The sequence below is a fragment of the Miniopterus schreibersii genome (assembly GCF_964146895.1).
Source record: "Miniopterus schreibersii genome assembly, chromosome: 1".
Taxonomy (NCBI): domain Eukaryota; kingdom Metazoa; phylum Chordata; class Mammalia; order Chiroptera; family Miniopteridae; genus Miniopterus; species Miniopterus schreibersii.
In genome coordinates this window covers 55,969,359-55,983,879 of record NC_138101.1, presented here as the reverse complement: position 1 = coordinate 55,983,879, position 14,521 = coordinate 55,969,359, and the positions used below count along the sequence as shown (strand labels likewise).

Below are 14,521 nucleotides of genomic sequence, written 5' to 3'. Positions count from 1 at the left end.
CAAGTGTCCTGGTCACAAAGGAAAATAAAATCAATGGGGGGAAAAAGACAGGAAAGAAGCAACACTATCAGCCATCACCAAAAGCCAAGATTTCAATTTCAATTGTTCATCAGGGATATGAACATAATATTCATTACTGTAAATGGGGGCCCCCCAAAACAAATGAGTTGTAAAAGCTCTATTAGCAAATTTGGTGAGATTATGTGTCCAGACTATATACGTTTTTCTAATTGTTCCAATGTATCCTGTAGAAGGAGAATGTGGAATTCACTGGAGTCAAGACAAGCCTGAGAGAATAAGAGAGACATATAAGCAAATATTCTAACAGACTACCGAGAAATTCAGAGGTGAGAAAAGCAGAAAATCTGAAGTCCAGTAAGACACTAGAATTATGATATAATTGAATCTACCATGTAATGAATGTCATTGCATAACAAATTAGTCTGTTGTGAGTTTCCAACATTCATGGACAAATAGCTCACTATGTGACCCCTCCCTGCCAATGTCTGCCCATTCATTCAGCCTTTCTGAAATAAACATTCGATAGCTGCCACTGGAAGTTCAATCACAACAATGAAATCTTACCAAAGCAGTACATATATGAGCAAATGTTTCTAAATTCTGTGTATTCTAATTTAGATTGCTTTAAAGATTACTGCTCTGGTAGTGGGTCCTGAACATTAATCTCCCTTTGTGGCTGAAACTAGACATGGGAATGTTCAGTGGGTGGTAAGTATCACCGCACTGCACAGGCGAATGTGAGCAGGAGTTTCACTGGTGGTGGTGGCGGTGTGTGTGTCTGAGGTTGGGGTGAGACAGATTCCAGAGTGAACCACTGTGGATAATGTCCCATGAAGTAGGAAGGAAAGTGAACCTGCCTCCTCTATACCCAGGAATGGTCTTGAACTCTTAATCCAGTCAGCCGTCAGCTTGTGGGCTAGAGGTGAATCACAGACTCTGGGTCTTTGACGAGCACACGCTTGTCTGTCTATAAAGATTTCTTGAGAGTCTGTGTGCCAAGAGCAACTACTTTCCTCACAATAAACCCTTTCCTTAAGAGAGGTAAAATAATCCATACCAAGCGAACAATCTACAATCGGCAGTCTTTCCAGAAAAGTTGTTGATTTTATTTTGGTCAAAATGTGGATTGGAATTGTACTCTATCAGGCATCTTTGCCCCATGCTGGAGAAGTCAGCATCATCCCACCCACTGGAAGAGACAGTTCCTCTTCTCTCCTACAGGCAGTGAACGCTGCTGGCCTGGAGCAGGGCTCCCTCAGGAAGTCATCTCAACGGAAGCAAGCAACAGCCAATTCTCCCAGGAAGGCCAGAGTAACTCTAAACCTCACTGGATATTGCTGTCATTTTCTCTTCTACATAGTAATAGTAGATGGGCTCCCATTGAAGTAGAAACAATCCAGTCCATGGGATACCCTTCTCAAAAATGCACAGGGATTTCCAAGCCAAGGAGTAAATTCTATAACAGGCACCGAGAAAAGAATCAGGGACATAATTTTAAAGAAACACCGCAGAAGGTACTAGAAAATCCTCCCAGACTTTAAAATAAAGAAGTGTAAGTAAAGCTCGTGAATGTTAGAAAGCGAAGAGAATAAAATCTGGGGAGCATGAGAAGGTGAAGAGAAGCGCCTGCCACTCAGCATAACTCAATACAAATCTTATTTTCTTACAAAAAAAGTGCACAGTCCCCCTACCCAGCAGGAAGCTGCTGGGGTCAATAATTTTGAGAGTCTAACACACTGGATATTTTATAAAGTACTAAAGTTCAATATCATATGGCTTTTTGGTACAAAATATTTTCTTGAAGACCAAAATAAAAGCAGATAGAGCTAAATTTATCATGATCATATATTATATATAAAGGCGAGTGGAAGAGAGAAACCTGTTGTTTTCACAACATATTGTGAGTTCACAGCATTTACTAGATTCTTTCCATTATATAAAACTTCCAAGATATAAATACATTGTTAGAAATATGACATTAAATCAGGATGGCAAGTTTTCCTATATGGGCTTAATTATAGAGGCTGGGTTAACACAGGCTATATTGACTACTAGATCCTCTGCTGTTTGCTTCCCATAGAACTGTAGATGCTGCCAAGTCTTGACTAAGAGACTCATAGATTTATAGAGTCAAAAAAGACATTAAAAAACCAAAAAAAGGTAATGTTTCCTGCTATGATTGTGATTGTCATGTATAATGCTCTATTACATTTACAATTAAATTGCTTTCTTCACTTTATATAGCAATTTCTTGTCAGAATATCAACTAGCTTGCATTTCTTGTGTTGGCAAGTGTTGACATATATTATTGTCCATTTGCAAATTAGCATTATTTTAATTATCCCCAATTATGTAACCTACAAACAATTTCACTTAATCTTTTCAACAATCTTCAGAGATAGTATTATTATCCACATTTTATAAATAAAGAAACAGACTCACTGGGCTTAGTAGTCTTAAAATCACAGTCAGTAAGTAACAGGGTCTGAATTTCAGCCCAGGTGTGTCTGACAGAAAAGGCTGAGCACGTTTCCCCATTAAATATATTAAATCTAGCCTAGTTGTTAGAAAATGATCTTGAACTACGAATACCTAACTCCTATTGAACTTGCACTTTTGTGGGTGCTTAGACTAACCAATCTAACTATTTGTATGGAATAATCAATAAACTATTTCCCTGATTTCTATGAATCCCTACAAAGAAATTACACATAATCTTACCAAATGGCCATTAAAATAATCGATTATATTTTTGGTGACCAAGTGGTCAACTCTGCTAAGCATGAGGATACAATGATGGAAAGGTTGCGGTTACACATTCCCCTTCTCATGTGGTGTGCCAACAATTTACTTATGTCCGTTTAATTATTATTTTTCACTTGAATAAAGGAAAAACACGGCTGTTACACTAGTAGATGCAGTGAAGAATATTGCAGACTTTTAAGTGAGTATGAAAATGTATTCATTAATACATTCACTAAATATTTAATGAGCATCTCTATAGGCCATACATTGGAAGATATGGCAAAGAACAAACATTCTTGTCTCATGGAGTTATATTGTAATGGGAAATACAGACTATAAAAAAGTAAATTTATTTTATTTATTTGTGTATATAAAATATATATTATATATGTGTGTATGTATATATGTATATACATAATATGCACACATATATAAGATTTTTATATATAATTATATGAATGCATATAGTTTCAGTTTACAAACAGTCCTATCAAGAAACATAAAGCTGTATAACATGAAAAGTAAATGCTATTTTAGGTATTGCATAATCAGAATACAAATACAATGTTGAGGAATACCTGTACAATACTTAATCATTGGCCATTTGAAGGCTCGGCTGTTTTTCCCTCCTTCTAAGTACAAGGCAGTAAAATATTTCAGTTCATTAAAAATACCTTTTGCAAAGCAGTCCATTAGATTTCCCCAAGAATGCAAAGCTATAGGTTTTACATTTGTAAACTTAATGTTGGAGAACTTGAGTAAAAAATCTAAATCTATCTGAAAAACAATCTTACCTAGGAGCTAGAATATCTCTACTGTACCATTTTATTTCATCAGCTTACATAAGAAAACAACTTTATGAAGATACTAAGCATTACTATGCAATTAAGATTGGTTGTGAAGCCAGTTTTAATCTATTTTTCCAGGCCATATTTTCCTATTAGTGATAAAGTTCAAAGACATTAAGTTTAGAATATTAAATTTTAATGCTGGAACTCAGTCTTCATAGTAAAAAGCGAGTGGCATTGGAAAAAACAAACACAATTCCTCTTCTAAGAAAAAACAAAAATTGATCCTTTAAATATTTAATTTAATATTTACTTTTTATATTTTCTAATAAATGTAGAGTTAGAATGTTGTGTAGAATGTTATTACTTAAATTATTTTTCTTCTTGGTAATTTTTATTGTGATGAACAGAAACCAGAACAATCACAATTTTGGAGAAAAGTTTAAAGATATAGGAAATCTTGATAATTTAGGAATTTGGCTTTGAGGGTCACTTGAATTTGTCTTCAAGGAAACAGTGTTGAACACTTTGAACACACCATCTACTGAGTGAAACGACATCTTACATCAAAGTAAAAGAACATGCAAAACTATCAAAGCAGGAAATCTCATTTAATCAGCATCAGTGTAAGTTAAGTAATCCTTTTCACATTCTCACCAAACTCAGAAAAATGAAACCTCCACTCATAAATACAATGTCAAGACAGACAAGACTAGTCCAAAATTTGGGACTGGGTCAATCTACATTCAAACCCCAAGCCGACAAAACCTTCCTCAGTTTATGAGAGCTGACAGAATCCCTGCTCCCGGTGATAAGGCTGCAGGCATTGTATACACTTCGCCGCTGGCAGGAGAATAAACACTGACAACTTGACAGTTCATCAGCTGCAAAGCCATTCACTCTTTCTGGGACATGGAGACATTGGTAGTGGACACTTAATTTTGGACACACATCTAGTAACTACTGTCATTTGCATGATAATGCCTTTCCTTGATAAGTGTCCTTGAAGGCCTGTGTGTGTGTGTGTGTGTGTGTGTTAATGCCCAGATGAAAAAACACTGCCCCATTTATAAATGGAGCTTACAATTCATAAACTAATTCATAGTACTCTTAAAGTTACTTGAGAGCTAGGTTTGGAGTTTTATAAATTCAGTAGTTAATCCAAATTTCAATTTGGTAGAAAAACATGCGAGTTATAAAACAAATGCATATTTAAAAATTAAGAATGCTTAAATAATTTATAACAAAAAAAGAAAAAAATTGTTGAGTGTTAACAGTGTAAAAGGTGTTATAGAGTAAATATTTAGGGCCCCTTTCACACAACTACATAGTGCCAGTGCACTGAAGCGTTTCAACTCAATTTGGGAGTTAGAACATAGAAACATAAACAAATACGCACAGGAGTTCTTTAATATTACATAAGAATAAAGTAGATATAATTTGAAGTATGTGATTTATTGTCAACTGAATGGCATAAGTAATATATGATGGAATTTGAACTCAGCAGGGTGAAGCAAGTACATTGATCTTAGAACTATACTGATTTTAGAAGGCTAAATGGAGCCCACTCCTGACACCCCCTCAACATGACTTTTTGAATGGCTGGTTCCCATCGACTATTTGAATCATGAATTTAGATGTCTCTCACTTCACACAACTTCCTGGTTCTCTGAAAGTCTCTCATTTAATCCTCAATAACAAACTCTTCTGATTTAATGAGGTCTTGATTCTCTTGAGCCTTACCTTCTTCCTGTTGTTGAGGCTCTACCTGTCTTCGTCACCACACATGTCCAAGTTAGATTTCAGATTTCCTCACTCCAGTCATTCTCCTGCCAATATCCTTACCTTCACTGCCTCTTGTACAGCTATCAAAAACAATAAAACTACAACAATCCAATGAAATCCCAACTCTATATTAATTCAAACTCATCCACTGATTGCTGCCAGACAAAAGTATACAAACATGTAGGTTAGTGAAAAAAGGAATTTTTTATCTCTAACCTCATTGTAGCCAAAAGTCCTACCTGGCAATTTTTCCATGTTCCACAATTAGCTCTCTCCTATTTGCCACAGCAGCTATATCAAAACTTATTCAACTGTCCTTAAACCTCCAATCTCATTACCTCTAATGTTTTCTGCTACAATTTCCCTCTTAGCAGATAATCTCACCCCTCACGTCTCCAAGCAAAGATAATATATTTCTTAATTCCCTTAACATCTTGGCCCCAGACAAGAAGACTTGCGTGCATTTCCACCGTTTTTTCCTTACTCCCTCACCCCATTCCTTTGGGAAACTATGTCTTCCAGTGCCTAAGATTAACACTCCGTCTAATTCTAGACCCAACCCTCTCTCTTTCTCCTGGACTTCTACAAATGATCCTGTTTCTCTCCTTTGCCCTTTCTCTTCCTCTCTATAGGCTCGGCCTGAGAGCATCAACCATGCTCAGTCTCTAACATTCTGACAGTTCAGCCCCTCAGGTTCACGAAGCCACTTAATAATCACTCGTATAGCCCAACAGGTTAATACGGTATTTACCCTTACTGCTTCTACATATTGCCTTCCTTTTTGTTTTCCACTTATTTAAACATCTGACATTACTACCTGAGATTTCTCTCATGAATGACAGCTAACCGCAGCATCTTTAGATGTACCAGGCAAGGTTCTGAATATGTCCCATCGCCAACTCACTTAGGTTGTACCTACTCATGAGCTTAGAAACGTGTTACTTAAACATGGTTCTAAGTAGCACAACAATAATTTGTACAGCCTGACAGTAGCAGCTACACTGTCAGGCTGTACAAATTTGCTACACATTTGCTCTATTGCATTTCCGCAGCCACTGAGTTCCTAAATTCCATAGACTCTCTTTAGTCTTTATGTTACTGCTTTCCTGCTACATTGCTGACCCTCCTCTAGTTGAAACTCTTTCTTCTTAGTTTCTATTACTAAATGAAGACGATCATTATCTCCTTATACATATTATTGAATTAGAATAAGTGTTTTTGTAAAATAGGGAAGTGTTCAGATCATAAGGCTTCAGAAAAATTAATAACATTACCTGGGATAGTTTACACAAGAGATAGCAGAAGAAAGAACATGATACAAAATATTACACAGAAACTTGGGGATAACGACTGGCAATAGAGTAGAAGGAAAAACAGGAGGGTTTCGTAAGGAATTAACAAATACTTCCAGAAAGAGCTTTTGTTTGTATTTGTATAAGCCCCATCTGCAAATAAAATTATTTTTGCATGTATACTTTAATGTGTGCAGAAATCTTTTTCCCCCCTTTTTTCAATATAGGGAACATTATGTACTAATTTTGATTTCACAAGTATGAAGTCAAAAAGGTTTTATAATATCATTGGGCAAGTAATTAAGTAACAAAAGCTTCAAAAACAGATATATTACTTTCTGCTATAAAACCATGAATACTTTAACTTTCTGAATTTTCAATCACATTTACACTAAACTTATTGTGTGATTATATGTTAATTATGTTAATTATTTTGTTTCCATCCTATTCTGCATAAATGTAGCTAGTTTCTTATTACTAAATAAGTGAAACTGAAGACAGAGAATTGGGCCTAACACAGATTTTCCTTAATAGTTTTGAAATTCTCTATGAATTAATGGTAATCTTTTTGTTTGTTTATTTGTTTGGTTTGGTTTGGTTTGGTTTTTTTTTAACCCTCACTCAAGAAGAGAGGTTATTTTTTCCCACTGATTATTAGAGAAAGTAGAAGGGAGGGGGACAGAGAAGAGAGAGGGAAAAAAACATCGATGTGAAAGAGACACATCTATTAGTTGCCTCCCTCACGCACCCCAACTGGGGGCAAGGATCAGGCCTGCAACCCAGGTACATGCCCTTGACCGGGAATCAAACCCACAACCCTCTGGTATGCAGGCCAATGCTCCAACCACTGAGCAACGCCAGCCAGGGCAATGGTAATCTTGGATACCCTCTGTGTTCTTCCAGACTCAGGAATTTAGTGCAGCGCCTGACACCTGGCATTGCTGTTCAGTCGCCATAAATCGCACATTGAGTAACCAAAGTTTTGGCATCATTAACCTGTCATAACTATGTACACTACAGCGAAATCCACACTTACTCTACAGTGAAAATACAGAAATATAAAAACAAAGACAAATCTTAAAATCAGTCACAGAAGACTGATTTTTCAATTTTTAGGGTAGATGACTGGCAAAAAACGGTCCGTTATACAGACAGCCAAGCTCTCAACCACAATCCTGAAGCCAAAGCCAGTGCACTGATATCCTGTGTGCAGAAAAAATAGATAGAACAGTTTAAAATTTTTTGTCTAGGGGAAACATGCTTAGAGAAAGAAGATGAAATAAAGACATGTTCCGATAAACAATGACAGAAATTTGGCCACAAGAAAAGCATCAAGAAAAAAATTTAAAAGCTTTACTTTAGGCAGAAGAAATGCAATTTTAGATACAAATGCAGGAAGAAAAAAAGAACAAAAAAGTAAAAAATATGTGCATAGAGTTCAATAAATATTTATTGCATAAAATAGTAGTGATAATACTTTTCAAAATAAAAAAGATGACATTAAAAACATGACAATAATAACCTATAATTTGAGAGATGGATACATTTAGTAAACGGAGTTTAATGTTCTAAGTATGTTTGTTATCTCTGAGGACCAAGATATTGATTAACTTTAGATGTGACTAAATTAAGTATGTATGTTGTAAATTCTAGGGAAACTATTAAACAAATAAAACAGAATACATAACTTGAAAATTAGTCAAAGAGGTAAGAAGAAAGTAAAAAATATATAGGGTGGGGCAAAAGTAGTTTTACAGTTATGAGTACATGAAACAGTTTATTCTTGTATTATTATTTATAATTATTGCCTTATTTTCCATGTGGATAATTGTAAACTTACTTTTGCCCCACACTGTATGTATTAACAATCCAAAAAAGGGTAAGAAAGGAGGGAAAAGAAACTAGAATAGGAAAGATGAATAGAATATACAAAATGGTAGAAGGTAGAAAAGATGGCAGACTTAAACCACTAAATACATTTCATGTAAATATATGAAAAGCTCCAGTTTTGAGAGTAAGTAGTCTAATTGTCATCAAATAGTCAATTATATACTTTTTATAAAAATTATGTGTGGGAACAAAAGAAAAAAGGAAACAGAAAAGTTGAAGGTAAGTGGATAGAAAAAAGAAATGCCATCCATCCAAATAGTAACAGGAAAAAAGTTAGTTTAGCTCTGTTAATAGCAGACAAGATATTCATGAGGGAAGAATGCATTATTAGAAGTAGGATTCTTTGTAATAATAATTTCAAAAGTATTCTTTACTAAAACTATTAAGAAATAAAAAAAGTTCAGATCTAAAAATATTTCATATGTTTAAAACAGTATTAGTAATTTTATACAAATACAGCTAGAAAAAACTTTAAAATATCATAAAATAAAACTTCTTGAGTTGGCAAGAAGTATTAAAAATATGACTTTTATTTATTTATCATGAAAAAATAGAATTAGTAAAACAAAAGCAAACAAACAAAAAAACCCCACACAATTACCACAAAGAAAATTCTAGGCTCAGCTGGCTTCATTAAGGTGATCTATCAAACATTCAAGGAAGAAATTCTTCCAATTTTATATAACTCAGAGAGAACAGAAAAATAAGAAACCATCTCCACCACATTTTATAAGGCCAACATAATCTTAGTATCTAAATCTAAAAGGGTATTTAAAGAAACAAAGAAAACAGAACCAGAACTCAGGTCTCTCAACTTTTAGTTCAGTTCAGCATTTCCTACTCTGTATTGCCTTTTTCACAAGTCACTTATAGACTGTCATTGTATGAATATTTCTCCCACGTTCAGAAGTGAGGATGGATTAGCTCTAGTCTCAAGCTTTAACACGATGTTAATTGAAAGGATCGTGATGAGACTTGCTGTAACTAATGGATGGCACTGTCTGTCACCCTGGGAAGAATTCATACATGGCCTAGGGCCTGATCAACAGAGATTCTTTGTAGTTTCTTTACTTGGTCAGAGTGTGGCTATTGAGATTCTTCATCTTGTTAGTTCTCAGATGTCTGCAGAGTAATTGAGAGCTAGCAAGGCCCGTTTCCAACAATAGCATCGAGGCATACTCATGAGAACTTACATTATCTGTTTGACTTTGCATAAGAGAAAACTTGTCTACAGAAATAATCCCTTTGAGCATGATGATTCAGGTCATCATTTCTCTAAATCCACTCTAGTCATTATAAATTCCACAGGCCTGGTTGTGGCAAAGATTTAAATGAATGATCTGAAAATTTTTTAAAGGAACACCTTGATTTAAAATAAAATCCAACAGAGAAGACAATTTCAGGTAACCTCAGTTATGGACATCAATGTAAAAACATTAAGCAAGGTGGCAACAAATAATTTTTTTTTTATGGAAACATGAATAACTATATTTTTAATCTAAATACAGTTTTATATAAACATAAAATTAGGTTTATCTCAAGAATGTATGTAGCTCTCTTAATCTGATCAAAGTTAATAAAAGAAAAATATTATATTCAGTAGTATAATGCTGACATCTTTTTCTTTGAGACTGATGAGCAAAACATGTCTATTATTATTAATTCCATTCATTATTGTCCTAGAGGACCTATTCAGTACGCTAGGCAAGAAGAAATAAAAGGTGTAACAAGAAGCGGAAAGTCATTCATCACAGATGATATGAGAACTCATCAGAATCTACAGATAAGTTATTACAATTAAAGAACTGAACAAGAAAGCAAAATATAAAATCTATATAAAATATGAATGTCATTCCCATATATGAGCAACAAACAGAAATCAAATTTTAAAAGATTCTATATTATATTCATACAATATGCCATTCATCAATATAAGTAAAAAATTAGTGAAAATAAGAATGTATCTACAAAAATAATGTTGAGAGAAAGGAGATACAAATGGTCATAAACCATATTATTCATGTTGATGAATATCCAGACCAAGCGAAGCTATCTGGGTTGTTAAGAGTGGAAACCGGAATGATGGGACATTCTGGGTGATGGAAGTGTTCTCTGACTTGATCTAGGTGGTGGTCACACTGGTAAATGTAACCACTGAAAGTCTTTGTACATTTAAAATTTTATTACATTTTATTGTATTTAAATTAAATCTCAATAAAAACAAGTAAGCAAGTTACTATATGAAAGAGTGAAATTATACTCATTCCTTGTTCCATATATAAGAATAATTCCTAGTAGACAAAAGGCTTCAATATAAAAGGCAAAACTCTAAAGCCTTTTGTATATAATTGAGCATAATAATATCTTTATGACTGGCAATAGGGAATGATTTTTTGAATAAGACTAAGTGACAATAATCATAAAGAAGAAAATTCATGATTCTGTTAACTTAAAGGTACTATGAATGAAATGAAAATAAAATACACAAAGAGGATACTATTTACAACATAATTAAATAACAAAAGAATAATATTCAATATATATATATATATATATATATAACTCCTAGAATCAATTATAAAAAAAAAAGACAACCCAATAGAAAATGGCCAAAATCCTAGAACAGGCAATAAACTCAAAGAGAAATCTGAAGACAGTCAAGAATTATAGGAAAACATGCCATAACATTTTTTATAATCAGGGAAATAAAAATTGAAGTAATTAGGATATATCATTATATATTCAGTAACTTAATAAAAATTTAAAAGTCTGACAAAACCAAGATTCAGTGAGAACAATGGGCAATAAGAACTCGTTTCCCTACTGATGATATGTAAACTAGTAAATCTCTATGAAAATGGCTTTAAGGTTATCTAGTAAACTTCAAGATATGCTTTCTTGTATTGAAACAATTCTACCCCTGGATACAAAATCTACAGATACATGCACAAGTACAGGAGTATATCCAAGATACATGTCCAAGAATATTCATAACAGCACTGCTTATAATAGCCTAAAAGTGGAAACAAACCATAGGAGATGCAAATACAGGTTATGAAATTCTATTCAACACTAAAGAAATGAGTATCATAAAATTCATACTAATTAGCTATACCATTCAGAAGGGAGGTTGGGAATGAAGTATATGAGAGTGTTGAGAATGCTTGATATGTTCTATTTCTTGTCCATAGTAGTTGTTTCCTTTAAAATAATTCACTAAACAATCCTTATATTTTTTGTAGTTTTTTATGTTTGTTATGCTTCACTATAAAGTAATAATTAAAAACACATTAAGATAGTTTCAATTCCTCTAGCTTAAAGTTACCAAGAGGTTTTATGGCTGATTAGAACAACTAACTTAGTTTTGTCTAAAGTTTCTCCGCATTCTGTACCACAACACTGGAAAGGAAAGCCTACTGAAGAACCTCTTAGCTGTTGATGCAGCAACTTTATACACTTAGAAATTTATAGTTATGAACTTTGTATGCATATTTAGTTACCTTGGGATTTTCCCCACCACAAATATATAAAAGTGGCAAATTCAAAATATCGATCCATTTTTTCCAGGGGCTTTTATATTTCTCCTGGAGAAAGTTATTGCTCCAGCAGTTCATGAAACATCCCTTATTGCACTCAGCTTCTTCTTATAGCAATCTGAAGTATATAATAAGAGCTTAGTTCCTTAGTTTCTACTTATGCATGCCACATATAGAAGTTGAAATACTGAAATGTCACAGTTTTATAGTAGAATTTCACTCTTACTATACGAAATTTCTCTAAGCTCTTTTTCAGATTTTGTGCATGTGACAAGTTAAAAACCAAGCAGCTATATGCATTGTATACATTTTAAATTCACTACTTTACAAAAATTATTATAATGAATGAAAGATTATGCTAGTTCCCTAGGAAACCATCAGATTACCTTTCTTCCTTTAAATTATTCTAAGGCATAAATAGAATCCATTGATTAACACTACTGGTAACTACTTAAGGTCATTTAAATGCCTAATTCTCCCCCTTTCTTCTCTTTCAAGCTACAGTAGAAACTATAATGTATACTGTGACCATATTGCCTGAAGACAATAAAATGAAACCATAGTTACTACAGGAAAAGCATATTTATCAATGCTTCTGGTCTTACTTTGCGAATGCCTCGGCCAAGCTCTTCTCCATAGTTGGTTCCAAGAATTTCAAAGTGGACATTGGGATTGCCTCCATTTTCTCCAAATTCCAGCTCTCCAGTCAGCCCACTAACTCCACCCTAAAGGAGAAAAAAGGCACTGATGTAAGAGTTCAGAAAAAAGTGAAAGAGTAATAATAGTAAAGTATAAAAGGACATTCTAGGAACACAATTTTCATCTATAAAATAAATATTATTTTAAGCATGCAATTATTAACAGGCTACTTTTAAATAAGTGCACAGGATAAACAGGACAGCAATTGAAAGTAATCTTAAGAATCCCTTAATCCGAGGGCATCCACTTCACATACAGAATATTTAAACCCAATGAGTCAAATGATCACACAAACTGACGCTATGTTACGGCTAAGACTGAATTCCGGGCTAGGGTTTTTGAGGGCCATACCTTCTGACATGCAGGGAGCCATCAGTCAGAAAACAAGATGCTTCTACAGAGCACAGACCGACTCTAGGGACACATTTTGACAATATTCTTTCTCCAGCACAATGCCGTTCTAATTTGATCTAAAATTATATCTGGGCTTTTTAGAATCCATGGTTTATAACTTATTAGAGGTTTATTTTTCCTCCTTCTTTAAATATCTTGTTTAAATTAAAAAATGAAAGGTAAATTAGGCTTGCGGTATGGTTTTGCTCTTAACCAGCAGTGCTGGTTGTTGAGATTCATTGGGAATTGTCAACTTCATCTCTCATTCAACATGACAGATGTTCATTTCCCCAGCAGATGGTAATATAGGTCACACTTCTCTCTTTCTTGTTTACCATTCTTTTCTCAGTTTAGTTTATCAGCCTTCACATTATTTAGGATTTGACAAGTAAAAATCATATTCTGAGTCACTTCTAAACTATAGTGCTTCTAACTTAAGAGTTTTAGTCTTATAATCATATTTATTTGAACAAGTTACCTCAGTTTGTAAATCGCTGTAAGTATCTCTTCTATGATGATGTTTGATAACTCAATATACAGACAGTCCCCAATTTACGATGGTTTGACTTATGATTTTTTCATCTTTGCAATGGTGCAAAAGCAATATGCAAATAGTACTTCAGATTTTGAATTTTGATCCCCCCAACCCCCTTCCCCCAGGGCCAATGTTGGTCAGCGGCTCCCAGTCAGCCACACAATCACAAGGGTAAACAACCTACACTCTACAGCATATTTGGTTACCAGCATTTTTTGGATATTGTGTTCTGAGCACATTAAGGTAAATTAGGCTAAGCTATGATGGTTGGTAAGTGTTTTACTAGCAATATTTTCAACTTATGATAGGTTTATTGGGACATAACCTCATAATAAGTCATGTAGCATCTGTATCTCATTTGCCATAACCTCTAACTCAACTTCCAGTCTTTATCAACAGGTATTATGTTATCTGCTATATCTCCTACTGCTTGTGTGTCTTGTAGCCCATTGCATGATACTAAGTTCATTATGGGCATTCAAGAAAACCATTGCTTTACTCATTACTTTCAGTATTTAATCTATTTCATTTTTTTAACAGTTATGACCAATAAAACAGATCTCCATATTTATTTCCTAATAAGCCAGCTTCTCTTTTAATATTCAGTTTTATTAAAAGGTATATTGAATTTCATGTGGCTGTGCTCTTCCCATGTATGATTTAGCAGGAAATTCCATGGATGTTGGAGTCAGACTTCCTGATTTGATCAGTGGTATCAGAATCTATTAGCTGTGTAAATCTGGCTAAGTTATTTAACTTCTCTATGCTCCAACTTCTACATCTGTTAAATGGAATTATTATAAAATAATAGTACCTACCCCAGAAGACTATTATGAG

At 34.0% G+C, this 14,521-nt stretch overlaps 1 protein-coding gene across 2 annotated transcripts in view; it reads right to left on the bottom strand.

The window, feature by feature from the left end:
* The window catches only part of GRID2 (glutamate ionotropic receptor delta type subunit 2), a gene marked incomplete at its 3' end in the record, with an annotated part of 1,219,813 nt that overhangs the window by 459,733 nt on the left and 745,559 nt on the right, over window positions 1-14,521 (bottom strand). For both annotated transcript variants that reach the window (XM_081131278.1, XM_081131277.1), the window contains exon 8: window positions 12,663-12,782. In XM_081131278.1, the coding sequence (XP_080987404.1) occupies window positions 12,663-12,782 (120 nt within the window). The remainder of the gene's footprint in view (window positions 1-12,662; window positions 12,783-14,521) is intronic.